At 42.2% G+C, this 25,560-nt stretch overlaps 2 protein-coding genes across 4 annotated transcripts in view; both read left to right on the forward strand.

Annotated features, from left to right (window-relative positions):
• Positions 1 to 1,280: 1,280 nt before the first annotated feature.
• EPHX4 (epoxide hydrolase 4) lies at positions 1,281 to 19,560 on the forward strand. Its single transcript, XM_072868588.1, has 7 exons — positions 1,281 to 1,635; positions 4,492 to 4,577; positions 8,052 to 8,209; positions 10,275 to 10,403; positions 12,474 to 12,577; positions 13,526 to 13,674; positions 18,636 to 19,560. Exons 1-7 carry the CDS (start codon positions 1,393 to 1,395, stop codon positions 18,868 to 18,870), a joined length of 1,104 nt encoding a protein of 367 aa, XP_072724689.1. The 5' UTR covers positions 1,281 to 1,392; the 3' UTR covers positions 18,871 to 19,560.
• A 1,513-nt stretch (positions 19,561 to 21,073) lies between these two features.
• Positions 21,074 to 25,560, forward strand: part of BTBD8 (BTB domain containing 8) — a 37,431-nt gene continuing 32,944 nt past the window's right edge. For 2 of the 3 annotated variants that reach the window (XM_072867844.1, XM_072867845.1), the window contains exons 1-2: positions 21,074 to 21,395; positions 21,492 to 21,677. In XM_072867844.1, the coding sequence (XP_072723945.1) occupies positions 21,184 to 21,395; positions 21,492 to 21,677 (398 nt within the window). In that variant the 5' untranslated portion in view covers positions 21,074 to 21,183. The remainder of the gene's footprint in view (positions 21,396 to 21,491; positions 21,678 to 25,560) is intronic. The other variant, XM_072867846.1, reaches the window with a different exon arrangement.

Consider the following 25,560-nt stretch of genomic DNA (forward strand, 5'->3'; position numbering starts at 1 on the left):
TCCCCCCAAAAAAAGACAGGCAGTTGCACACAGGCCTACGTTCTTAGCTGTGACTCTCACGTGGCCTCTATAAGTCTCGAACCTGCCTGTACCCTCTAGTCTGAGAAGCAAGGGGTTTAGACCAAGGAGGTTTAGATCAAGGTGAGCAGGCTGTGCACTGAGTTGGATCAGGACTTGTCAGGATTTGACATGCAAGCTCAATTCTACTTTTCTTGTAGTCAGCAACTGCTCTGTCCACATTTCGTTATCTTTCAGAACTACTGAACTGTAATTTTTCATAACTTGCATTTTTATAACATGTAAAATCAATTGCTTGATATAGTTATGCTTTTTCTTACAATTTTGGGTTACATGAACCGTTCTGATTCTAAATTACCCTTTACCCTGCATATCAGTAGGTTAATACAAGATAGGTGCTGACTGGAGCCTTTCTTCTTATCCCAGCATCTGCGGCCTCACATGTGAGACTGTGACTCCTTGCCTTGTGCATGTAGCAATTTACAACTGATGGACAGGCCTAAGATTGTTCAGCTTCTCATGTCAGCCTTGGGTGGCTGAGATCTCAGTACCAAATTAACTCTGTTGGAACATAGTAATGACGATCCAACTTCCTCTTCTAGAGAGTATCTCCACCAGAATAAGTTAAATTTTAAAAATTACAAATTTTGGTGCTGGAGCTCAAAATGTGTATCTTTTTAAGAAATATTCATAGTAATAGCATGTAATAACTAAAATTGTAATACGTTTACAAAATCGCCTTTAAATGGGTGACAGTGAAGCAGCAGTGAAAGAAGGTACCGTCTTGAAAAACACTGGATTGTAGCCACCCAGCCACACACCTATATGCTTCCTTGCCCACGTAAATAAGGTTACGTGCGATCGAGTACGCGATCGGAGCGCAGGCAAAGCAAAGACCTCTGGCAGGCACCAGAGGTGAGGCTGTCCCGCGCACCCCAGCCGCGCTCTTCGCAGTGACATTTCAAGCGAGTTTCGGTGCATTTGGCCGCTCTGCCGGGGCGCGCAGCTGGCAGCCCCGCTCCTGCGCTCCAGGGACGGCTTCTCCTTCTTGCACCGCGAAATTTTTGGGGGGGAGAGCCCTCCGCGGCCGAGCTGATGGGCGCGCCCCCGGCCGCGGCGCCCTGGCCCCCCCCCGTGCTGCCCGGGGCCTAGCGAGCCCGGGCCGCCGCTCGGGCACACCCGCGGCCGGGGCCGCGGCAGCCGGGCGGGGCGGGCGGCGCGGCGCTGTGCCCGGCGGCGGCGCGGGGCGAGGGCCGCGGGGCGGGCGCGCCGCCGCCGCCGCTCCCGGTGCCTCCGCTCGGGCGGCTCCTGGCGGCGGCGGCGCTCCGAGCCCCTCCCGGCCGGCGGGGACGACGGCGGCGGCGGCGGGGCCCGATGGCGAGACCCGGCGCTGCGTGCCCGCCGCCCGCCCGCCGGGTGATGGGGGCCGCCCGGGCGCTGCTCTTCTGGGCGCTGGTGTACAGCTACTGCGGGGTGTGCGCCTGCATCGCCGGGCTGCGGCTGCTCTGGAGCATCGGCCGGCGCCCGGGCGAGACCTTCCGCTGGGTGGTGCGGGAGAACCCCCCCGCCTGCCTCAACGACCCCTCCCTGGGCACCCACTGCTACGTCCGGATCAAGGTGAGGGTGAGGCTGAGGCGGGGGGAGCGGGCCCCGCCGTGCGCACACGCGCCCCTGCCGCGTCCCTCCCGTGCGTGGCACCCCTGCCTGCCTGCCCTCCCGTGCATGCGTGTGCACGACGGGCACCGTGCGGGCTCTCCCGTGCCTGCTCGCACACCTGCGCGCATTTATGCGCCGGCAGGCGTCTGCCTCTGCTGCCCCTGGGAAGCCCTGCCCTGCCCTGCCCTGCCCTGCCCGGGCGGGCTCGCTGCGGGGCCGCAGGCCGGGCCCGGCCCGGCTGCCCTGGGAGGAAGCGGTGCCCGGCCGGCCGAGGCGTGGGGGGCGGGAGAGGCGCTCGCCGGCCCCGGGTCTCTCGCAGCCCGCGTGCGGTACGTGCCCCGTCGCTGCCCGCACCCTCCTCTGCCGTGCCCTCCCCGTTATTTACGGTTTGCCCAGTTGCACCTGGGAGCTCCTTTCGTGCAGGGTCGCAGGGGAAGCGTACAGTAGGAAGATACGTCCCGTCTCTAAGGTTTGTACGGTTAAAGCCACTAGCCGGTTTTTATACTTGCCTCGGATCTCTACCTGTGATTTGCTCCCCCACCAGACGCTCTAAATGAAGTTGTATTGGCTTGGTTTCTTTTGTAGTTACAGGTGAGCAAAGAATGCACTGCAAATTTTGTCAAGTGCTGCTTTTAATAAAATGAGCACAAAGATCTCAGTTCTCAGGGATCTGTGCAGATGATTTTGTGCCAAGCAGTACTAATGTAAATTATTGAGCCTCCCGGTTTCTTATTATTTGCTTGGGGTTTTTTTCTATCATTAGGAGGCATATGCCTGCTTTTTTACTCATATGCCACGTTTTTTTTCCTATAGCACCAAGCAGTAAATGAATGGCTTGCTGGGGAAGTGAGGAGGGTGACAGCAATAAAAGAGCATTTGGAGGAAAATCAAATTGCTGTCAGTACAACAGTCTATTGCTCATTCCAGGAAATATGAAACCTTCCTGCCGTTGGGTAACAGCAGGCTAATGTGTTACTTTCCAAACGCACGTATCCTACAGATCTGTACAGATTTCAATAACACAAAGAAAAAAGTGTGTTTCAGAAAAGATGGCAACGTTCTGTGTCTGGTTTGGGTGGCAGAAAAAAGGGGACAGAAAGGAGCAACTGAAAAGGTAGAGGATGGGCTTAGTTTGGGGCATGTGACATTTAAAGTGCTGCTGTACAATTGGGGATTGAATTTGTATGAGTAAAGGGGATGTCCTTAAAAGCAATAAACAGATTAAAATAAAAACTTTGAAGGTAAATCCCTAGAGGATGCTAACTGAAAGAAGCGGGATGGAGGAGGGCTTACCCACTACTCACTAAATTGAGATGAGAAACTGTGGAAGGAAGCCGAGAAAATTCTACTTTTTTAAATTGGAAAGGATCAAAGGCAGAGTGATATGGGGAATGGTGCAGATGATGTAATGGTCCTAAGATTTACTAGGAAGAGATCATTAAGTACTTAGAAATGCATAGATACTTTTACCTCTAGGGACTTTAACTTCATTGGCAGAGGAGAAAGATCAGTGTAATTTTGGGCAGAACTGAGCAAAAAGTCCCTATTATATCCATAGTGAGTATAAAAAACCCAGATGTTCCCTTTTCAGAGCCCTTTCAAGAATCAAGATGTAAGTTAATAGTTTTGTAGCTAGTTGGTGACTTAGCAGTGCCCAGGTAGCTCAGAGAATTTGAAGCATCTCTGGCAAGAAAAACTTTTTCTATGCATTTGTGGTCCTTGGCATGATATAAGCTCTTGATGTACAGCAAAGGCATGGGGTTTTTCTTCCCTCTTTAAAACGGCAGAGACAGTGCAGGCTCTGACATTTGTTCAGGAGCTGTATAACCTTTCTTCCTGCAGTTTCCTTCACATGACTTCTAAACAGCGTGTTGTATTTTGTGCACTCTTTCCCAACTTCTGTATCCACTTCTGTGCCAGAATTCATTAAACCCTGTAGGTCATAATTTCAGCTTATTTAAATTCTACTGGATTTGACCTTGAGTTAGCGTAAGCTTGCGTACATCCATTCATTTCAATGGCATTTCAGTGTTCAGCCTCTACACTGCTAACCATAAGTAACTTGCCTGCTGGTAATTCTCATAAGACCCATTTTCTTAAAAGGTGCATCAGAAATAGTGACTATAGACAGGGCAGAAAGAAGATTATAACATTAAGGCTTTCTTTTCTGAAGCAAGAAGATTATAACATTACGGCTTGCTTTCTTGAAGTGAGTCTGAAACCTTGAGTAGTAAAAATGAGCAAAAACCACTTGCTTTCTAGTTACTTAATTTTGATTGCTTTTGGTTCTTAAGAGTCCGTGCAGTCCTTTAATTGTGCCAAAATGCAATGTAATGGTTTTAAATAGTTGCATAATCTTACACACTAACTGAAAGATTGAAAGTGCGTTTAAAGTATACTGCGTCTTAAAGCCTTTCCGTAAAGCACGACTCGTGTCTGTGTGAAAGCAAGGTGCTAGCTTCGACGCTAATCCGCATTTCCTAGTCACCGTGCCAGGCGGTGCTCTTTCAGAAAGGTTAGCGTGCTCATGGCTGAACTGGCACATAGTCGACACAGCCTGACGTGTATTAAAGATGGTCCTCCCTGGAAGAAGCTGTGGCAGCTGGGGTGGGATATTTAGCATTGCCAGGGTGTAGCAGATACCTGATCTCAGAATTACGGAAGACTTCAGCTTCAAAAACTGACAATTTGGTATTTTTTTTTCAGGGGCAATACATTGTTTCTTAGAATATTGTCTGAAACCATACTCATTCTCAAATCCCAGTATAGCAATTCTAATGCAGCAATAAAAACACACTTCTTTTTATCTCTTTTTAGGATTCAGGGTTAAGATTCCACTATGTGGCTGCCGGAGAAAGGGGTAAACCACTCATGCTGTTGCTTCATGGCTTTCCAGAATTCTGGTAAAACTCCCTATGCGCTTTTCTTTGTGTAAAAGAGGCTGCTTAAGATACCTGAGAGTGATCATCTCAGCTTAAGTATCCCTAGCGTGATCCATTTTATGTATCTATGAGTACTATCTAATGGCATGAAGTTTTAGTAGGGAACAAACCATTGAAACGTTTTTTAACTGCAGCATCCACAAAAAATTTGTGCAGGCTGACGCAAACCAACCATCTTTTTTGCATTGTCAATCCATTTTTCCCCAAGTATGTACACTTCTCTTCAAACTTTGGGAAGGAACTGCTCATTTTTAATGAATTTCCTGTTTGGATAACATTTGTACTAATATGGCTAAACTTATGAATTATACCAGACGGTGTTAAAATGAGGATTCATTATATGTTAAGTGCAATATGGATTGCTGCATTTATTAAAAATACTATATGTTAATTTTTAACTAGGGGAGGGGAAGAAGAACTATGATTTCTATAGGCTATTGTGCAGCCTAATTTCAGAATGCTACTCAGGGAAAAAGGTTCTATTATTAGTTCATCATAAGATGACGATGAATCAAACCCAATGCTAAATGTTTGTTTATAACAATGAAAAGCAGTCATGTGTCTAATGATTTAACCACATTGCTCAGGCTGTCATTGCCAGGTTTAACTAGTGAAGCATGGCTTACAGAACTTGCACTGAAAAAAACAATAAGGGAATAGTGGAAATGGTGATGCCAGTAATTCAGCAAGTTAAATGATCCTTTTCCTTTCTAAACTCAGATATGGAGCTAGGCTCCACTGTTGGAACTGTGATCTTTAAAGCTGGACTCAGGTCATACCATGATAAATTGACCCAGGTAAAAGAGAGGTCAGTTCTCTTCCCTTAGCAATTTCCTAACGGCCTTGAGGATGATGGTAGAAAGTCATATTTATTTTGAGATAATTTTCAAAGAAGTAGATTGCTCTAATAATAAATTGCTATCTAAAAGGATTAAAACTGTAAACTTGTTAATTAAAAAGACGGTTAGATGGTGGAGTTTGCATATTCTATGCATACCTTGCATGATGTGCATTCTAACAAAATAAGACAGCTGAAACTACAGCTGATTTCCCCTACAGTGGGAATAGTAATGGAAAATTTAGCATTTTATATACATATTCTACTGAGATCTGGTATATTATTTTCAAAAAGCAGAAAGCCATTCTTACCATTTAGAATGGTGAGTCATGCTTTAAGTGACAGTTAATATATTGTATTATCTGACCATTCAAAAGGAATGAATGAGAAACTGTTATATAGGTCACTGGGACCACCAATAGCATAGTTTATATAACTGTTTTTAAAAAGAAGACTATGTGCCAATAGTCTATAAAATAGTTACGCTACCAATACTGATGTTGGTTTGTTAATTCAATCAGTGAAGATTTTTTTATGCAAGAATACAGATTGTTCAGAGAGCACAAGATAAAATAATCACAATTTAAGAGATATTTAAAGCAGCATCAAATTTGTATTTTTGGCTAGAAAAAAAAAAACAAACCGGATATAATTCACAGTTATAATTCTTAATTGTAACAAATCTTCTGCCTTCAAATGTCTCAAGGTTGTAAGTAGGACAACTATAACCAGACAATACTGACCTTAGTGAGTGATTGAGACTGTCTGCAAATGAAAGATTACTCAAGAATATAATGCACCAGAGCCATTAAGTGCTTTAGATGCCTAAGAACTTGAAAATTAGTACCAATGTTGTAGAAATATGATAATAAAATATTTGAAATTGAGCGTAATGTGTTGAGCCAGCTGGGTACCTATAAGACTTGTGCGTGAGCTGCTAAATTTTGTACAAGCTGCCTTTCAGAAGTAACGCCATCAGAAAGTAACAAAATAGTTTCCATTATTCAACCTTATGAAAATGAAAGCATTCACCAACATTTCCAAATTCTGCTTGCAAAGCAGTTGTCCAATAGTTCAATTTCATATGTGGTAAAAGGATTTCTTTGAATATAAAACCTACCCATTTGGTAGGTCAGACATTTGGTGATCGATGGACTGTTGTGAAAACAGAAGATGAGGATAGCCAGTAGACATTTTCTGAAAACAACAATTATTTATTTATTTATGGGCCTCGTTGTTTCTTCTTACTGAAGTATATAGGATAGCAGTTACCATGGCAAATTCAGCTTCCTAGTCGTTGTATAATGCCTTTAAAAATTACATTCCTGGAGATCTCAGCTAAATCTTGTGTTTGCATTGTATGGTACTGAAATGAAAAAGTTCTGACTGTTCTGTTTATATGAATACAAATTTCTATAATGAATGAGTGTTACTGTAATATTACTTATGTACAAAATCCCTACTAGGCTGGAGGCAAAGCTAAAGTGGAAGAGCCAATGGTCTGATATAGACACTATTTGAATTAAGGTGGAATTCTGTGCATCACTCTTACAATCATTGACGATCCAAATGTTATATATCATTTATCTGAGATTGTTGAAACAAGAGCAGAAGTAAAAGCTAGATCCTAGCACAGGGGGATGCAGCCATTATTATATATGCCTAGAAGGATCATGTTTTTTGTGTATCTTTCTATTACACTATAAGATAAGGCCATGTCTGTCTTGGTACTGGCTATTCTGAAATTTAGTTGGTTTCAGTAACAGTTGAAGGGCAGGTAGTTCTTGCAGACCCACCATTTTCTTGTTATTTTTGCTTCATAACACACATCTAGTCACTACATACTGTTACAGAATGAGGAATAGCCCAGGCCTTTGCCTGAATTCTTGATTTTGTATGTCTTTTAATGTGTGTAATGTTATCCCTCTTTTCCATAGAAACACTAGCAATGAAATACTTTGTGTAGTACCAACACATTGAGAGATTGTTCTGGAGCAATCCTGGCAGCATAGAGACACAGAGGAAAGTGTACATAATATAAATCACACAAACTTCACCAAGTTAATTTGTTATTCATTGTATTTCTTTCTTTGGTTTATTTAGTGTATGAATTATCTGACATTCCTTTTCCGAAAAGAAGAAAAAAAAACAAACCATGCCTTGAGGCACATTTCCCTACTCCATCAAAATGTGTGTGTGAGCAAGCCAGGGAGAAGAGAGAGCTTTTCAGACCTTACTTTTTTGATGATACTATGGCTCTAAGGATAAAACAGAATAGTCCTCTGTGTGCTCTGGTTTATGCCTGCTTCCTTTGCAGCAAAGGGACCATGCCAGACTCCAGGAACTGTTGAAACACCCAGGCTCTGGCCATGCCCCCCTTCTGGCAGCTGCACTTCCTTACTGGGGAATTCAAGAAGGGAACACAAAACTACTATAGCCACAAAGGACCATCAGCGTACCACAGAAAGAAAAAAAATCTCATTGCAAACAAAGCCATGCTAATTTACTCTCAACTATTTGGAAGCAAAAGCATTGAGTGCATTTTGGTATCATACTGCTTGACCTTGTAACTCCACCTTTTTTTTCCCCTTTGTTAGGTATTCTTGGCGCCATCAATTGCGGGAATTTAAAAGTGAATATCGAGTGGTGGCCCTGGATTTGAGAGGTTATGGAGAAACAGATGCTCCTTCTCACAAAGAAAATTACAAGTTAGATTGCCTGATAACAGATATAAAGGATATTTTGGAATCTCTAGGTGCGTTAATAGAAAACAAACTACTCAGCGCATAGATTACTTGATTTTCTGGGAAAAAAAACATAAAGAGCTAGCATTGATTTTTTTAAAAACTGCATTCTCTTTAATATATACACATTACAGATATGTATAGATATAAATCTAAGGATACTCATATTTTATGAACTATTATCAATGAAAAAGGCTTGTTTTCTAATTATGATGTGTATGTCAGTATAAACAATATGTAAAGATGATTTTCCATCATGAGTTTAAAAAATAAATCTTCCCTATGTGCTGTGAAATCCAGCAGTACAAACCTATGGTCTTTGTCCCTAAGAAGCCCTTCGCTTACTCCTAACCATTGCACTTAGTGGATAATGTTCTGAATTACAGTCTAATAGCACTTGCAGACCAAAGAATTTAAATCAGGTGACATTCTTCTTGCACAAACAAGATAGAATAAATATTGTGGGCTTTATAAAGATGATGACAGTACATCTGCTGTATTAAAAAAAAATCCCAAAATACTACTCCCGCACAGTAGTCGGTTCTTAAGAGCTGAATCACTCTGTCTTATACAACAGTGAGAAGAACAGAAGGCAGAACAAGGGACACATTGCTCCCTGTGGCAAATACATGGTGTAACGGTCTAGAGGTGAAGCAAGTCTGCAAAATTTGCCCTTCCAGTTCAGTTTGAAGCATAGCTGTTCTGGCGGTAAATTGTAACACCTAGGGAAGGGTGTTTCCCTTCCATACCAATAGCAAGACAAGGGATTAGACTGTCATTCTCTGAATCATTTTAATTCCCTGGATACTGTACGGATAGTGAAACAACTTACCGCATTTCACATGAAGAAATAATAAAGCAGTGATTCCAGTTCTAAGGTTTTAATTTAGGATTTGCTTTGTGTGTGATGTTTGAATATTGTCAAAAGATTGGGCAGGCAGTCCCCACACTTTGTTTACATTTTCCAACCTTTGTTGGTTGTCTTAATCTCCATGGTAATGCCATGGTTATGCTTGAGAAGTGCTCTCATCATAATTCAATTTCATAGGGATTTAAATTTTTTTTAAAAAAGTGTTTCTGAGGCTTGTTATCTTTGTTTGTTCTAACCCCAAGTTAAATTCTTTTGGAGCACTTGATTATATCAAAAGTGCTCCAGAAGATTTCTATTCAAGAGGGGTTATAAGGTGCTTTGACAACTGTGTTCAAATTTATGTCAGAATTCTAACCAGTTTGGCTTTTATACATTTCATTTGTAGTGTATGTGCTCAGCATTACAATCCTCAATGAGCAGGGTGATGGTATCTGACACTATGGTATGTATTCCAGCAGTGGTTAAAGGAGGAATGGTTAGGCTTTCAAAAACACAGTTATGATTTTTCTCCCCTCTTTTATTGCTGTTAAATTACCACTTTTATCGATGGAAGAATAAGTATGTGAATGCTGAGAACTTTAAAAATTGCCATCAAAACAGCATATGGAGAAAAGCTACAGGCCTACTAAGTATATAAATGTGTGTATTTATGTATGTGTATATATATGCTCTCTATATATGGCTATTAAGTATAATGCCCACTTTTTGCATAATGATGATGTTCAGTGCTTAGATAAACTCCCATATTCAGAGAAATTCATAAGGATTAGTTTTGTTCAGCAGGCGCTCAGGAGATTGCTCAGTCTTTCTGTCTGCAGTTTCAAAGTCCAAACTCCCTAAACATGACAAACGTACATGCATTATAATGACTGCAAGTTGAATTGTATATCTGACCCTACATTGGCCAAGATGTGGACAGGGTGGCCATTTGGATAGCGAGTGACTTCAGTTTGACATTGAGGTAGTATTGTTAAAGTGTAATTGAAGTCCAATTAAATAATGGTAATTATTTGTTATTTTTTTAACTGTAATAGTGCACTATTTTTTCTGGCCATTAGTAATGGAAGCAGTTCAGTACTAAGTACTTCCATTAATGAATGTGCTGGACCACCTGTTTTGCCCAATAATGATTTTATTGTATGTGATAATTTGTATGGATAAAAATTCCACTGAAATAAAAGCACAAATCTGTGTTTATGTGGTAGGATACAACAAGTGTGTGTTGATTGGCCATGACTGGGGAGGAATGATCGCTTGGTTAGTGGCTATATGTTACCCTGAAATGGTGACTAAGCTGATTGTGGTTAATTTCCCTCATCCTTCTGTGTTTACAGGTGAGTTTTATAATAGTCTTTGTTAATCGAGATTATCTGCATTTTCATTAAGATTGTGTTTGCTTTGAGGTTGCTAAAGAAGAACCAACTACTTGCCCCTTTAGATGTTCAGTAGATAAGTTGCCAGTACTCAGTGCTTCTTACAACCTGGACTGTATTTTATGAAGCAGTAAGGTATCAGGTACTTGACTTTCAGAAATAATTTATTGTAGGAAGTGGGAGTGCTTCCAACCAAACTTACTGATGTTTTTCTTAATCCTTGAAGGTCCACAAACATAATTTTCATATACATGAATCTGTTTTATACCACTTTGGCAGGATAAGATTCCCTGAACAGAGGTGTATATTGCATTACACCTAGGTCGAGGCCTCACTGCATTATTAAACCTGAATAAAACAGCTTTTGTAGAAATGTGAATCAGACATTAGAATTTAATCCTGATTTAGGTGACAAGTGACAATTTATGATCTTATACAATATTCATTGGAACAAGACAGCCTTTCCAGGCTACTTACTAGAGGCTCAGGAATGTACTAGTAGTGAGCTGAAACAAGGATTTAGGTATACTAGCAACATTTGTTGTGTGACAGGCTTTGAGCTTGTCTGCTACCCAGAATTACAAAACATTTAATAAGGATTAGATCAACATTCAGTAATTAAAATGAAAGTAGTATCTCACTAATATTAATTTATTCAATTGCTGACCTTACCCTATTTGCATTTAAAAAGTTACCCCGTTTCCCCAGAAGTAGTTAAGAATATTCAGTGCAGCTTTAATTTTCATTTCAGTTGAATGTAAATCTGACCTTACACCACTGTGGAATCAGAACCATTCGCACATGTTGTTCTCACAGTGTTCTTGGGCACTTTTCTAAGATATTAAAGAACATAATGCCGGGTAGTTAAGCCTCACTTACCCAAGGAAAGGTCTGTTCACCACCACCTGAGCAAGCAGGAGCTTTTTGTGGTATTTTCACTGAGAGCAGGAGCCAGGCTGTATAGAAGACAAATACATTTTATTATAGTACTTCTGAGTATTTGTTTGCATATTTGTTAAAGTACAAAATCTGTTCTGTAGCTTGATAAAGTCCCCCTGGATCAACTTTTTTCTACTGTGGATTAAATGAAAAACAGAGTTTATAAATTGTGCAGAAAAGTAAAGTGAGCAGTGTTGATGATGGTCCATCAAGGAAAAATATAATGGGTGATGCAATTTAAGAATGTATAAGATACAAAAGCTTAGAAGATAGCTGACACTTCAGTTTACTTTGTTTTAAACCCCATTTTTATTCACTGTCAATTAAAATTTCAGATATTATGTTGGGAGTGCAATTTTGCCTTCCTGAATTTGCATCTGTAAAGGATAGGTTCTAGACTTCCTAGTATCTGCATACATTCTGTGGTGGCTTCAAGGAAGTTAGACATTTGAATGTCAGTGTTGGCTGTTGCAACTCGCTGGAGACACAAAATTACAATTTAAAAAAAGAAAGACTTAATGCAAATTTGGCGATATCATTTTCTTTTGTTATATGCTCCAATGTCTTTAAAAAGTGACACTGTAATCTTGATTACGGTTCTTGAAATTGCCAAGAAGACAACTGTTAGAAAAATTCTGTACTTTCGTGAACAGGATTGATGCTGTCTTTAGAACATAAGTGGATTATCATCTACAGATTTCTGTACATCATATCTTTGATGAGAGAAATACGTAAAGACTTGTATTTATGTCTCTTATTCCACAGCTGAAAAAAATGCTTTGGACTAGCTACACAAATAGATCTCCAAGTGAAAACCTATCATGCGATTAAACTCTCCAATGTCACTGCCCTCACCTAATCTTTGGCAGGCTTCTGGTTTGCTGACTGTTTCTATTAACACATATAGAAGAAGTATGTTTTAGTGGCCACATCATATACTTAACTCCTGAAACAATAATCATCTTTTGTCACATAGCATGCTCTAACGTAATATTTTTAAAACATTCCTTTAAGTTTAAAAAATTGTAATATTAACAGTAATTTTGTTTGTCATCAGTTTTCATTTTTAATTCATGGGCATTTTTGTTTCAGAATACATTCTACGACATCCATCACAATTGATTAAATCTGGTTACTACTTCTTTTTCCAAATGCCATGGTTTCCTGAATTCATGTTTACAGTAAATGATTTCAAGGTGAGCAAAATGAGTGCTCTTGTTTATATATTTAACTGTGAGTGATGGAAGAATTGCCACCTACGTTGATCCCTTCTGATGTAGTTATAATTACTGGAAAAAATATGGAGCTTTCTGATTTTTCTTCTTAAGCTTTATGTATTTTTATAAAGTAGGATATAAATACATAGAGTCTCTGAGATTAACTCTTGCTTTTGCATTTCTGGGAGGTGTTCAGGTACATACTTTTAACCTCTAGCATTACAGTGCATTACTCCACCTAGACAGTCAGCTGGTTTGACTTGTGCCCATGCCGATGGGACACGTTTGGTGCTTGGGGAACTCCTGCTGACTAATCTGAAGCTCCTGTGTGCAGTGAGACATCCTCTTATCCCTCAGAGCCTGTTACAGGGCAGGCAGCCTGGGAGTCTGGGCATGAAATTCAGCCAGGTGATTAATTCCACCTGAGGAACCAACAAGGCCGACACCTTGTATAACCTGAAAAAAATAAGTACAAGCATATAGAAAGGCAAAAAGCAGCGGCAGGCATGCATCCTCCTACGTGCGTACAGCCCAGCGCAGAGCTCCCAGTGCTGCACGCACACAGGGCACAGCAAGCTGCAGAGGTGCTGAATGATTCTCCCCCCCACCCTGTCAGCTGCTGGGGTCCATCCCAAAGAAGAGTACGTGCCTGCACTTGCCTGTGCCCGTCACAGGTGCAGGTCAGGGTGCAGAACCGCGTAACTTGGTAATACTGGTATTTGCCTCTACTCGATTATTCTGAAGTAAGTTATATCAGAAATAAGTTTACTGTGTGCTTTACACATAGCTCTCTAAAAAAGCATTTAAAACATTTATTATACTCTAAACAATGTAGAAATAGATTTTTGAAAGATGTGTCCTGTTGAAGGAGAGAAATCACATTTTCTAGCTATCTTATGTGGTGGCTTTTTATTCTTCCTTTTGTAGGTTCTGAAAAGTTTATTTACCAGTCAGGCCACTGGAATTGGAAGGAAAGGCTGCAGATTAACAGCAGAGGATATTGAAGCTTATCTCTATGTCTTTTCACAACCTGGAGCATTAACTGGTCCCATTAATCATTACAGAAATATTTTCAGGTGAGTACAATATTCTGAAACAAGGCAAAATATTCTAGAGACCCCTGGAGATCAAACATGTTATTGCACCTTCTGCCGCTGAAGTAGAGGGGGAAAACGCAAATCTGTTTCTGAAGTCTCAACAGGTAACAAATGCATTCAGTGTCAAGCAGTGTGATGCAAAGGGAATTGTATGAGATATCCACACAAAACACTGACACAATCAGAGTGCAGCTCAGGAAGGTCTTTGTTTCAAAATCTAATAAAGCAAAGACCCTTCCTCCTTCATGGAACCTATGGCAATCACAAAAATCCATCTCTAAATAATACTTAGAAAATCAACATAAATTAATTGTTTGCATTACGGTTCTATGCTCTATTTGCTACGGCTCTATGAAAAGCTCATTATTAGATAATACTACTAGATAATACGGCATCCAGGTAAGTTACCCTCACTTGTAACTTTACAAAACCATGTCTGACTTTAATTTTATTGTGTTTGGGCTTTTTTTTAAAAAGGTGGGGTAGGTTTTTTTGTAACTAAGCCTAAAACTAACCCTAACTTGGGGTTTTTTGTTCCTGCATCAGACTCACTGGCAGCAGTAAGCATGTATAGCAGGGAGCATGCGTAGACTAAAACTGAGAGATAGTATCGTAATAGGATATATTTTTGCAAGCTTAATATTTATTTTATTTTCCCCAGCAGTGTTCTAATGGTTTTAACTTTCCTGGAAGGAGTTGGCTTGGCCTTAGAGACTGACACCCCCTTTTTATCTACCGAAAACTTAACAGGGCCAGAAGGTCTTTAACTCTGCATATACTCTACTTACAACTTGTAGCCCTAACTTGAAGGACTATACCAAGAAGAGTGGGACTGAACTCTTTTTTTCCTTTACTGCCTCCAGTCTTCAACAGTGCTAAATTTTCCCTAAATTCAGACAATCGATTTTTGAAGTGGATTAACTTTTCATTTTCCCTGGTCCAAATTTAGTGCCACCTTAGAATCATGGAATCATAGAATGCTTTGGATTGGAAGGGACCTTTACAGGCCATCTAGTCCAACCCCCCTGCAAGAGCAGGGACATCTTTAACTGCACCAGGTTGCTCAGAGCCCCATCCAACCTGACCTTGAATGTTTCCAGGGATGGGGCCTCCACTACCTCTCTGGGCAACCTGTTCCAGTGCCTCACCACCCTCATTGTAAAAAAGTTCTTTCTTAAATCCAGTCTAAATCTGCCCTCCCTTCGTTTAAAACCATTGCTCCTTGTCCTGTCACAACAGGCCTCGCTAAAAAGTCTGTCCCCATCTTTCCTATAGGCCCCCTTTAAGTACTGGAAGGCTGCTATAAGGTCTCCCTGCAGCCTTCTCTTCTCCAGGCTGAACAACCCCAACTCTCTCAGCCTGTCCTCGAAGGAGAGGTGCTCCAGCCCTCGAATCATTTTCGTGGCCCTCCTCTAGTAAGCAGTAAAGGTCAGTAAAAGACCTTTACTGCTCTTTCTGTGCCTTCCATGCTGTCGCTGTCAGGAGAGCAGTCAGCAGGGAAAATACTGGGAGGAAAACGGAGATCTGAGCTAGGTGCTGTCTTGTACAGGCTAAGAGACAAAACTGGAATGAGAAAGTACAGAGATGGTATCTTTTCTTCTAACAAGGTAACACCAAGCACAGACACCAATGGGGAATAAATGGGATGGCTGTGCTGGTAACTGTGTACTTACTTAAAGCTATGCAGAGAGTGGTGATGACATCAGCTGGGACGTCCAAGGGCAATGGGGAGCTGTGCGGCTGCACGGTGGCTCCCTGGCCCTGCAACTGCACTGCAGGAGGCCCCAGGGTAGGGCTAATGAGGAGCTGGAGAGGCGTGAGCACCCTGAGCCTTGCTCGTTACATTTGCCACAGGACCTCACACCAGTGAGTGTGCACATTAACCAGATGCTTCTCTGACAATAACAGTGAAATATCTGTGATAGCTGATAGCTGAATTGCTATGGGATTCAGATGAGACGAATGTAAGAGCTGCGTATGTTTGAACTATTCTTTCAGGCCTTTTCAGGCTCAAAAAAAGCCTAGTATCAGTTATTAATCAGAAAGTATCTTCACAGCTATTAATTCCTCTGTGTGTGGGTGTGGGTGTGTTTATGCATTGTTTGCTTTATTTTTCTAATGAAAGTATACCTGTACTGAATTCAGAGAATATTATTATAGGTGCTATCAGCCACAATGCAGCAAGCTTCGGACTGGAAGGAAAAGATTGGTCTTCAGCTCATTCAGTTCTTGCCACCAATTCTGATGGTCACACCTTATGGGATGTGAAACATTAAATAGTAAAACTGGATTGAAATTTTCACTTCCTCTCATAAAAGCCATTGAGCAGCACTTAGATGCTGATGACTTGTATTCACCATAACTCCCAGTGGGCTGGCAATGGTGACCTATGTGTTAAAGGTTTCCAACTCATTACTATCCACCTGGAGTTTCATTCTTCAGAGCTTAATTTTTCTGGAAAGTTTTTCCAAAGAGATGATTGAAATCACCTACTTCTATCCATCACCAACACGTCCTTGTATAAATAGGACAGCATAGCACAGCAGTCGTTTCCTTCACTAAACTTTAGATACAAACATTTTTGGAATAAAAATCATAAAGCTTTTTGTATCATGCTTGGTTAGAGAAAGGTAAGCAGTTGAAGCTTGAATTTCTTCTGATATGCCATTTTTTAGAAAATGGGATTACTTCTTTTATAGCAGTTAAGTACTTCAGTATTTGTTTACAGAAAAACTGCTGGTCAACTAACAGTGCTGTATGAAGGTTTGAGTCTGTTTTTCAAAGACATAAACTTCACACATGGAACTTCCCGTTCTCAGTGTGAAATCTGCGTGTTAATCCTTGTTAAAGGAGATTTCTAGAAACTTCAGGCACTATATAATTTGCCATATTCCAGACTGAAAAGAAATACAGTGTAGCTCATAGGCAATGACAAATGACATGTTGTTTATCTATGCAGTCTGCGTAAAAAGCCCAGTAGAGTTTTCCTAAGTGAGGCTACAAATCTTGTATGGCACTTAGCTGCAAAAGCATAATAGTAAACCCTACAGTAGTAAAAAAATACACATATAAATAGTGAAGAGATCCAGGATACTGGATTTAAAATGTAAAGAGATTAGTCTAAATGCACTGAATCAGATCATCAGATTATCAATTTTTAAAACTGATACTATGAATAAGCTATGGTTCAGTGGGTTAGGTCAGTTTGTTTGAAAAGTGAGATTTTAAAATCCACTGCTACAAAAGCCATTTTAAGAATTTTCCTAATTCATCAATCAAAATGAAATTAAATTATTTAAAGTGACCTTTTATTAATATTTCTTGACATTATGTATAAGTAGAGAGGAGGAATGTCTTCGAAGTCTCCATTTCTTTGTCTTATCTTAAACTAACTTAAACTTATCTTAAACTAACTTAAACTTAAACATCTTCTTTGTCTTTCCCTTTTTACAGAGCATAGTCTCTTAACTAACTCCTCAGTTTCAACCTAGCGCTTAAGTTTGTCATAAAAGTTTGTTCAGAAAATCTTCTTTATACATTACTGGTTTAAAATAATCATGTTTGAGCATTAGTATAATAAAGATTTGTATCTGACCAGATGGAATCTGTTTTGAATTGTCACAGCTAGTCTGTTACAATATGTGGCTAAGATGAAGCAATTCAAGCATAAATTAGATAAATTTTTCACCATCTCTGAAACAGATGAGCTGGAATAAATTCTGGTGGGTTAATATTGTTTATGTTGAAATGGTCTTTCATTTCTAGCCACCTGTATCTTTCCTAATGTCTACCTTTAATGTGATGAAATATTTATAAAATATTCCATTTAAAATAATTGTATAAAGAAAAAATAATAAGTTTTTACTGAAAGTTTAAGAAGGTCATTGTGGTGGTATAAGTTTTATTAACATTTTACTTTCTAAGGGCTTTTCTTCAAAGTATCAATAAAATGTCTTATAATGTATTATCTTTAAACGCTTTCTAGTCTGCCAAAGCTCTGGGTTGTGATGTTGCGGTTTTGAAGATACTATGACTCCATGAAAGGCAAATTTTTAAGGAACAGTTTTCTTTCTCTGCATCCAGATGTAGGTATCTAAGTCCAAGGCCTTCAAAAACATACTGTAGCTCTTTGTAAAGGGAACTCTGATGCACTTTGAATGTTAGCATGAATTTCATAGATGAGTGAATGTAACTGACTTCAGTTCAGCATTTCAGACATCAATGTTCTATAGAATATCTTTTTCTACAGATATTTTATTTTTAGCTGTACTACATGGTATTTAATTTTGAGTAGGTCTGAAACACTCTAGCTGGTGTCTTCCATAGTGTCCAAAAACGGCAGCCTGCCATTTCCTAGACAACCATTTTTTGGTAAAGCAGTTTGGCTACTCAGGGAGCTAGATGCCTTGAACACTGTAGTCTAAATGTGATTCAAAGCATTATATTTCATTAAAACCTTTTTTCATAAAACCTAAAACCTATATTTCATTAAAACCATTATATGTCATTAAAACCTACTTGCAGTAAATAATGCAGGTTCAGAAATTGGCCATAGCGTTCACCAACTAAGGGAAAGCCACTGACCTACAAAATTCTGGCCATGTTGTTCCCCATTCCCTTTTACAGAGATCGTGGGGCTCCTGAGCTGTGCACCATGCCGAAGCATCATTCATGTTCCAAAAATAAGACTTCTGTTGCAATCAACTGCTGATTACAGACACGTTACAGGAAAAGTATCTTCTAACAATTTTACCATCCTTAAAAACAATTAAAGGACTTTGAGTCACCAGAGTGTTTTCTTGGTACTGTAGAAGATATCTTGGAACCTAGAAAGTTTGCAATGAGATTCACCGTGTTGATTTCAAAAGCTAAATTGACTGAAATCTGTCTTGGTGATTTTTGTAAAAAAAGACCTAACTAAGTGTGTTTTATTTTTAAAGCTGCCTACCTCTGCAGCACCATGAAGTCATCATGCCAACCCTGCTGTTATGGGGAGAAAGAGATGCGTTTATGGAAGTTGAGATGGCAGAAATTACACGGATTTACGTTAAAAATCATTTCAGATTAACTATTTTGTCTGAAGCCAGCCATTGGCTCCAGCAGGATCAACCTGACATAGTGAACAAGTTGATATGGACCTTTCTAAAGGAAGAGACAACAAGAAAAAGAGAATGACTGTTTGTACATGTTTTAAGGGGTCTACATAAAAGCTCTTCAGATTTAAAAACTAATTGTTATCAGGGCCATATTTCCAGCCTGCCTTCTATTTTGAGCTCTGTTAGAGAAAAGTGTTTCCAATATACTGTACATTTGGACACCAATGTTACTGCTAAAAGAAGAAGTGAGTATGAGAATATATGATACCAACATTGGTTTTAGCTGTATACTTGTATTTTGCACATAAAAACACCTGCCTTAAGATATATATGTATTTGTACAGAAAGAAAATCATGGAAAGTTGCTTGATTCTGTTTTCTCCTTTGCTTTACAGTTTTAATGTGTGGTGCCTTTTACAAATTTATAATGAAACAATAGAGTGGTGCCATACTGAAGGAAGTCATGAGTTTTCATTCTAGATTCACCTGAATTTTTTTAATGTATTTTACCATTAAACAGTAACTAACTCTTTTTATTATCTATATTTTAGCATACTGAATGCAAAATTTCTGGGCACATTTCTAGTCTTCAAGTGAATAATGATCTTGTTGTATTGTTGAATGCAGCTGCTTTGTGCGATGTGTTTTTCTTTCTTGACTAAAAAATGGGAAACCTGTACACTCAACATGTCTGAACAAGAAGAATGGAAAATTAAGATACAATATGTATGAAATCCACCTCTGTCTAATAAAACTCAACTTACACTACTCCCTTTATCTGAAGTCCTATGGGGAGATTTCTTACTGAAGCTAAGAATCGGGTTTGAATAGCTGAAGTGTCTGTCCACTGCGCAGCCTTCCTCGTGCTGATTGTTGTAGTTTCTTGGAAATAATGTCTCATTGTTGGCATTATCCTTCCTATGTTAGCAACTACTGTTCTTGTCTCCAAGAACTGCTGCCAAGTTCCTGTGTTTATAGGAGGAAGAGACACAGTGATTATGGAAACAGAGGGTAGAATTAACTTGCATGTGAGGGCAGGGGAGAAGAAAAGTGGATGCTAACTACAAAGAAAAAAGCAGCACAAAACGCAAGTCCCCAGAAGAGGTGAGTTACCTGCCTACGCGATTTGCAAAGGCTCCCTCTCCACCTGCAGAGCAAGTGCAGTGCCCTGGGAACAGGCAAGGATCAACGAGGACCCATCAGAGGAGGCACTGGAGCCAGGTTGGCCTGAACCAACTGTCCAAGAGTAGAAGACAGCTGACAATTATTGGGGAGTCCCAACAAGTCCCACGCTGCCGTGTGTGTCACCTCTTTCGAGCCACAGTCTCCTGCACAGGTACTTGGCACAGTCCCTGCTGACATCTCACTTGACGTAATCCTCACAAGAAAGGGGACCGAGGGGTGCCGTCAACCAAGTATTGGCTTGTGGCTGGCAATCTGCTTCCTTTCGTGCAGTTTGCAAAATCTGAGGAAGAGTCCCCTCGGTATTGTGATAATGGTATTGATCTTGCCTTTTCCATCCATGGCTGGTAGCTGCCTTTCAAGGATATTTTTCCCCTGAACGTTTTCAGTATTTATCGACCGCAATGGTTACATGCTGCTTTTACTTGAACTATGAGGTTGGAAAGGCGCTTCCTTGTCTCAGAAGGGTGTTGTAAAGCGAGTTTTATCATCTACACAGCAGCTTAATTTCTTGGCAAGAAAGCCATCGCTGGGGAGTACGGTTTTTCCGGAGGAGCACCCGCTCGCTGGGACCTGCTGGCTGCCAGCCCAGCCGCGGAGAGCTGCCCACCGGAGCTCAGGCTTGCCGGTGCTCCTGTTGCCGGTGAGAAGCGCAGCAGGTGGACACGTAGCGGGCAACGATCAAACGCCAGCCTCTGCTCGTGAAACAGCGGGCGCTGCTGTCCCGGTCGGGGCGGCACCGATTACGTACGATCTCGTTACTCTTCTTTTCGAAAGAGAGCGGCGGGTTAAGACGGGCCTTTACGAGGGCCGGGGCGGGGGCACCGGGGCCTGCCCGGCGCGGCGCGGCGGCCGGCAGAGGGCGCCCTCCCCGCGGCAGCCGGGGCTCGGGGGGGGCCGGGCCGGAAGGGCCCTCCTGCCGGCCCCGCCCCGCCCCCCGCAGGGCGGTACCGCCCCCCGCAGGGCGGTGGGCGGGGAGGGCCGGGCCCGCCCGCCCCCCGCCAGGGGGCCTGCGGGGAAGGGCGGGGCAAGGCGGAGCGCCGCTGGCTCTCATTGGCGGAGGCCGCTGCTGGCCGCGCCCCCGAGAGGGAGCGGGGAAGGCGCCGCAGCCGGCAGCGCGGGGTCCCGCGTCTTCTTGTGCGATGGTCCCGCGGCTGGCGGCGGGGCTGGCGTTGGCGGGAAGGCAGACGCCGCGCCGTTGTTTTCGTGAATGCGGCGGGCCGCCCCCTCGGCGTCGTCGCTAGGGGGCCGCCTGTCAATCCCCGCCCCGCCCCGCCTCGCCTCGGGCGCGGAGCGGAGCGGCTGCCGGCACATGGCGCGCTGCGGTGGCGGCACTGCGCCGAAGGGCCCCGGCCCGGCGGCGGTGGAGCGGCAGCGGCTGAAGGAGGCGCTGGCCGAGCAGCTGCGGCACGACCTCGGCAGGTAGGCGCGGGGCGGCAGCCGGGCCGGGGCGCGGCTCCAGGCGGGGCGGAGGGCCGGGCCGGGCGGGGAGACGGCGGTAACGGTGCGCTCCCGCAGGCTGCTGGCGGAGGGGACGCGCTCCGACGTGACCATCCATGTGGGCGACGCGGCGCTGCGGGCGCACCGGGCCGTGCTGCTGGCGCGGGCGCCGCGGCTCTTCGCCGGGCTGGGCGGGGGGCGGCCGCCCCGCGAGGTGCTGCGGCTGGACGGCGTGGGGCCCGCGGAGTTCCGGCGCTTTCTGCGGTGAGTGCGCGGCCGCGGCGGGCGGGGGCGTCGGAGCGGCGGGCACCAGCCGCGCCCCTCGGGCTGATGGGCCGGCCGCGGCACTGCCTCTCCTGTGTCCTTCCTCTTCTTTCTTCCCGGTATTACCACCTGTTTTAAAGCTTTCCCATTCAAAGCGGTATCGTCACAGCCTTCCCGCAGCGTCTGCAGAGGACTTTCCTGTAAGTTACTTATCTTCTTCTGCCTTCGTCCCTCTGCTGACAGCGCATGGGTACCCTCTCCACCATAGCGTGGTTTTGCATGGTATGTAAAGGCTTTGTAATAGAACAAGAGAAAAAGCAGCAAAAATCCTGAACGTCTCCTTTAAAATTGTCTGTGCCTACTAATACCCTTGTTAGCAAGATTACCTAATGGAAAAAAACAAAGAAAACCCACTCTACTGTCATGTTAAAAAAAAAAAGTTATGGATGTGGAAACCTAGGAGGACTTCATCAAGTTAGATGAAGATGCATCAAGTTAGAAACTGTGTAGTCATCACTGAACTCCTAATGATCCATGGCCTAGGCCAAACAACACACAGCTTTCCCACCAAACTGGGATCCCAGAGCGAGGTGTCCCACCCCATCGGTGCAGTGTGTAGGCTGCTCCCCAGGGACTGGTGCAAGGGCCAGCATGTTTTCCCATTGCCAGCTATTAGCATGTATCTGACATCTCGCTCATCTTGCTCCAAACCTTCAGCAAGTACATCGGGGGCGCTGGCTGGTGCTGCCACCAGACCTTGCAGTCCTTGCCTGTAAGTACCTCTAATCCTTCTTTCAAAGAACTGGGCAGCGCTTGCTTCTCCCTAGCAAAGCTGTGGTGGTGCCACCTACCTTCTATAAAACAGGGTTGATGTTAGAGCCAGTGGCGCTTTGGGGCGTGCACAGGAGCAGAGTGGTAGGCACTCTGGGATTTCAGATGAATTCAGGATGTGCCTAGAAAATGTATGCACTTGCAGGGTCTTGAGAGTCTTGGCAAGAAGAAGGGGAAGGTGTTGTGGTTTTAAGTTTAGTGCCTAAAATATAACCTAGGCTGACCTCTCCCTGTTGGTTTCACTCATTCTCTCCTTAAATTTGTAAATGAGGCAGCAGATAGCTAAAAATATGTATTCAGGGTACTAAAGTTATAAGAAGTATGAAAGAAAACTTTTTGAACTGAGAGTAATATCTAAAACACAGAATCATTGTAGTGGAACAGGCTGATAAACTGGTATTTGTTAGGTTACTGTCAAAGCCTGGCAGGAGCATTAGCAAAACAAGTGGTAAGAAACAAAACAGCATGGGTTTTGTCTCGTATTTTTCTTAACTCCATTATTACTTCGATTTCATTAATTTGTTTCACATTCATGTAAGTGGTGGTACAGAAGACTTTCATCCAGAAGCATGATAATGCAAATTTTAAAAATTCCAAATTATTTTAATTTGGAAATTGGGAAATAATTATTGGGAATAATTATTTTACTTATTTAACTGTTATATCATTCCTTTGTTTTCCTAATGTAAGCACTTAATATGCCTACCGTTCATTGATACTTGCTTTCAATTTTGTCTGTGTTTGCTGGAAGGCGAGTAATGATCCCTAGAGTCCTGCATGTTCCCCAAAAAGCATGGTATTGAAAAACACCTTTAAACTCAAAACACCTCATCTAGTTGTAAACCTTTTATCCTTGCAATCTGAGTTTAGATTCTTCAAATGAACCTCCCCATGTATTCTAAGCTACGTATGGAAGTGCATTTTGCAAGATGGTTGGTTTTTCTTATAACTTAGTCTTCAGTGCTGTTTGATACTTCAGCTTTTGAATCCTCTAAGCTAGCACATTCTGTGAAAATGTCCATCACAGAATGCACTAGAGTTTGACCACAGTGAACTGCTGTGGACCCAGGAAAGGAGGCAGCTTTGGTCAAAAAGAGCCTAATTTCATTGTTGGACTGATGCCTTCTGCTAGTATCTGTGGCTGTTGAATCTAAGTGGTTTCTTACTGTTAAGATGCAAATTAATTACATCTTCACAAATCCAAAACAGTGCCTTAAATTACAGCTTGAGGTTGACTGAAAGCTAGCCTAATTCTTGGAGCACGTGAATCGCCATGCTGAGTTGTAACAAAGACCTGTAGCTGCAGGTGAGCTTCCGAGAGAAAGTTGTAGTCTTCTAGAAAAGCTCTAGGTCTTCTGGTTATAAATACTGTTTCCCTGTAGAATAGAAGTGAAATACTAGTATAGTATTGAAGAGTTCATCAAAGCTGTAACACAATCTTATTCCTTTTCCTGTTTATATTCAGCTTTTTTTTTAGCTTCCCAAGTAAAAATCATCTTTCCGTGGGGATTTGGGGATTTTTTTTTTTTCTCGCAAGTTATATCTGGCATGCATCTCGGTGAGACATACTTCCTTTGGGCCTCTGTCTCTCTTAATCAGGAGAGATTCAGGCTACGTGTCACTTGTGTGCTGAAGGCTGTGCAGCTCCTCTTGCCAAACTTCTGAGCATTTTTGGGCAGGATGGAGGACATGGTGAACTTCTGCAGCTGATCCTTCTGCATTAGCCTCAGCATGAAATAGATGAGTAACTGAGCACTCCTTTTTTTCCTTCCCTATACTTGCACTGTCTGAGGACACCAGCAAGAAACTGCTGGTCACCAGGAAGTGTAGCATCCATATTGTAGACACTATTCACCCTACGTTTTTGCCCAGTGAAGCTAACATAATATTTACTCTGCCCTCCCATAGCCTTCTGTCACTCTTCATAACACAACTAGGAAAGGGTCAACAATTGCAAGTATGTCAATGGCAGGAGATGACTGCTCAAGCGGAGTTCTGCAGTCTGCCTTGGGAAGCGAGCAGTTTAGCATCCCTGAAGGACAACAGTCTGTCACAGATCATTAGATCATTAATATCTTGCCTTTTGAGAGACAAACTGCTTTTACTCTTTCAGTTGGAAAAATATAGCTTTAGAAATAAAAATCTAGTTATTATTGTCTCATGATATTTGTATTAAAGGGATCTGATTTAAGGAAGGACAGAGAAGGACCTAACGACAGTCAGTTCCAGTTGAAAAGCACTAAAGATGGATCAAATACAAAGGAATACAATTGTCATTGTGATGTTTACTGCCACGGGGGTTAATTTGCAGCACCAGTAGTTGATTCAAAGTAGATCAGCCAAGCCTTTGACCATGTTATGTTTGTATAGTTCTGTATCGGGCAGTAGAAGGATGCTACATCTAGCTTAAGAGCAGACAAAAACATTCTTGAAGGTAAACTCCTAGACAGCATGATGACAGTAACTTCTTTCTGTAGACTCCATGCACACCTTTCCTTTGTAGAATAAATTTTAGGCTGTAGCAACTGCTATTAATACAACAGATACCCTGCAGCATTGTTCCTGTTTCATGTGTCACTTAGTCACACCTCTTGCAATCTCATTGTTGCTCATGTCTGTCAGAATCTTCCCTGAGTGCAGGGGAAAAAAACCAAGCCAGAAGGTGGGGTACCTGTTAAAATTACAGGACATTGGACTGACGCTACAGAAGATGATGGCTTAGCTCTATTTTCAGCTTGACCTTCTCTTGCATGTGAGCTTTTCATAAAGCAGTTGCACCAAATACAACACAACTTGTTTGTGAATATTTGTTCTTTAAATACAATTCCCAGTTACAGTTCCGTAACATTGGAATCAAAGTAGTGAAAAAGGAAAACATTCCTTTAAACAACTTGTGCATTATTCTTACTGATTGCTAGACTGTCATAGTCCCCATTGGATACTGGCTATTTTGGAGGAAACAAATGTGACTTCTTCTCATGTACACTGAATTCCTTTATGCTTATGCCTCAGCAATCTTACCTTTAATATCTAGGCTTCTGCGTTATAAGAG

The sequence above is a fragment of the Ciconia boyciana genome, chromosome 7, assembly GCF_034638445.1.
Source record: "Ciconia boyciana chromosome 7, ASM3463844v1, whole genome shotgun sequence".
In the NCBI taxonomy this organism is placed as follows: Eukaryota; Metazoa; Chordata; class Aves; order Ciconiiformes; family Ciconiidae; genus Ciconia; species Ciconia boyciana.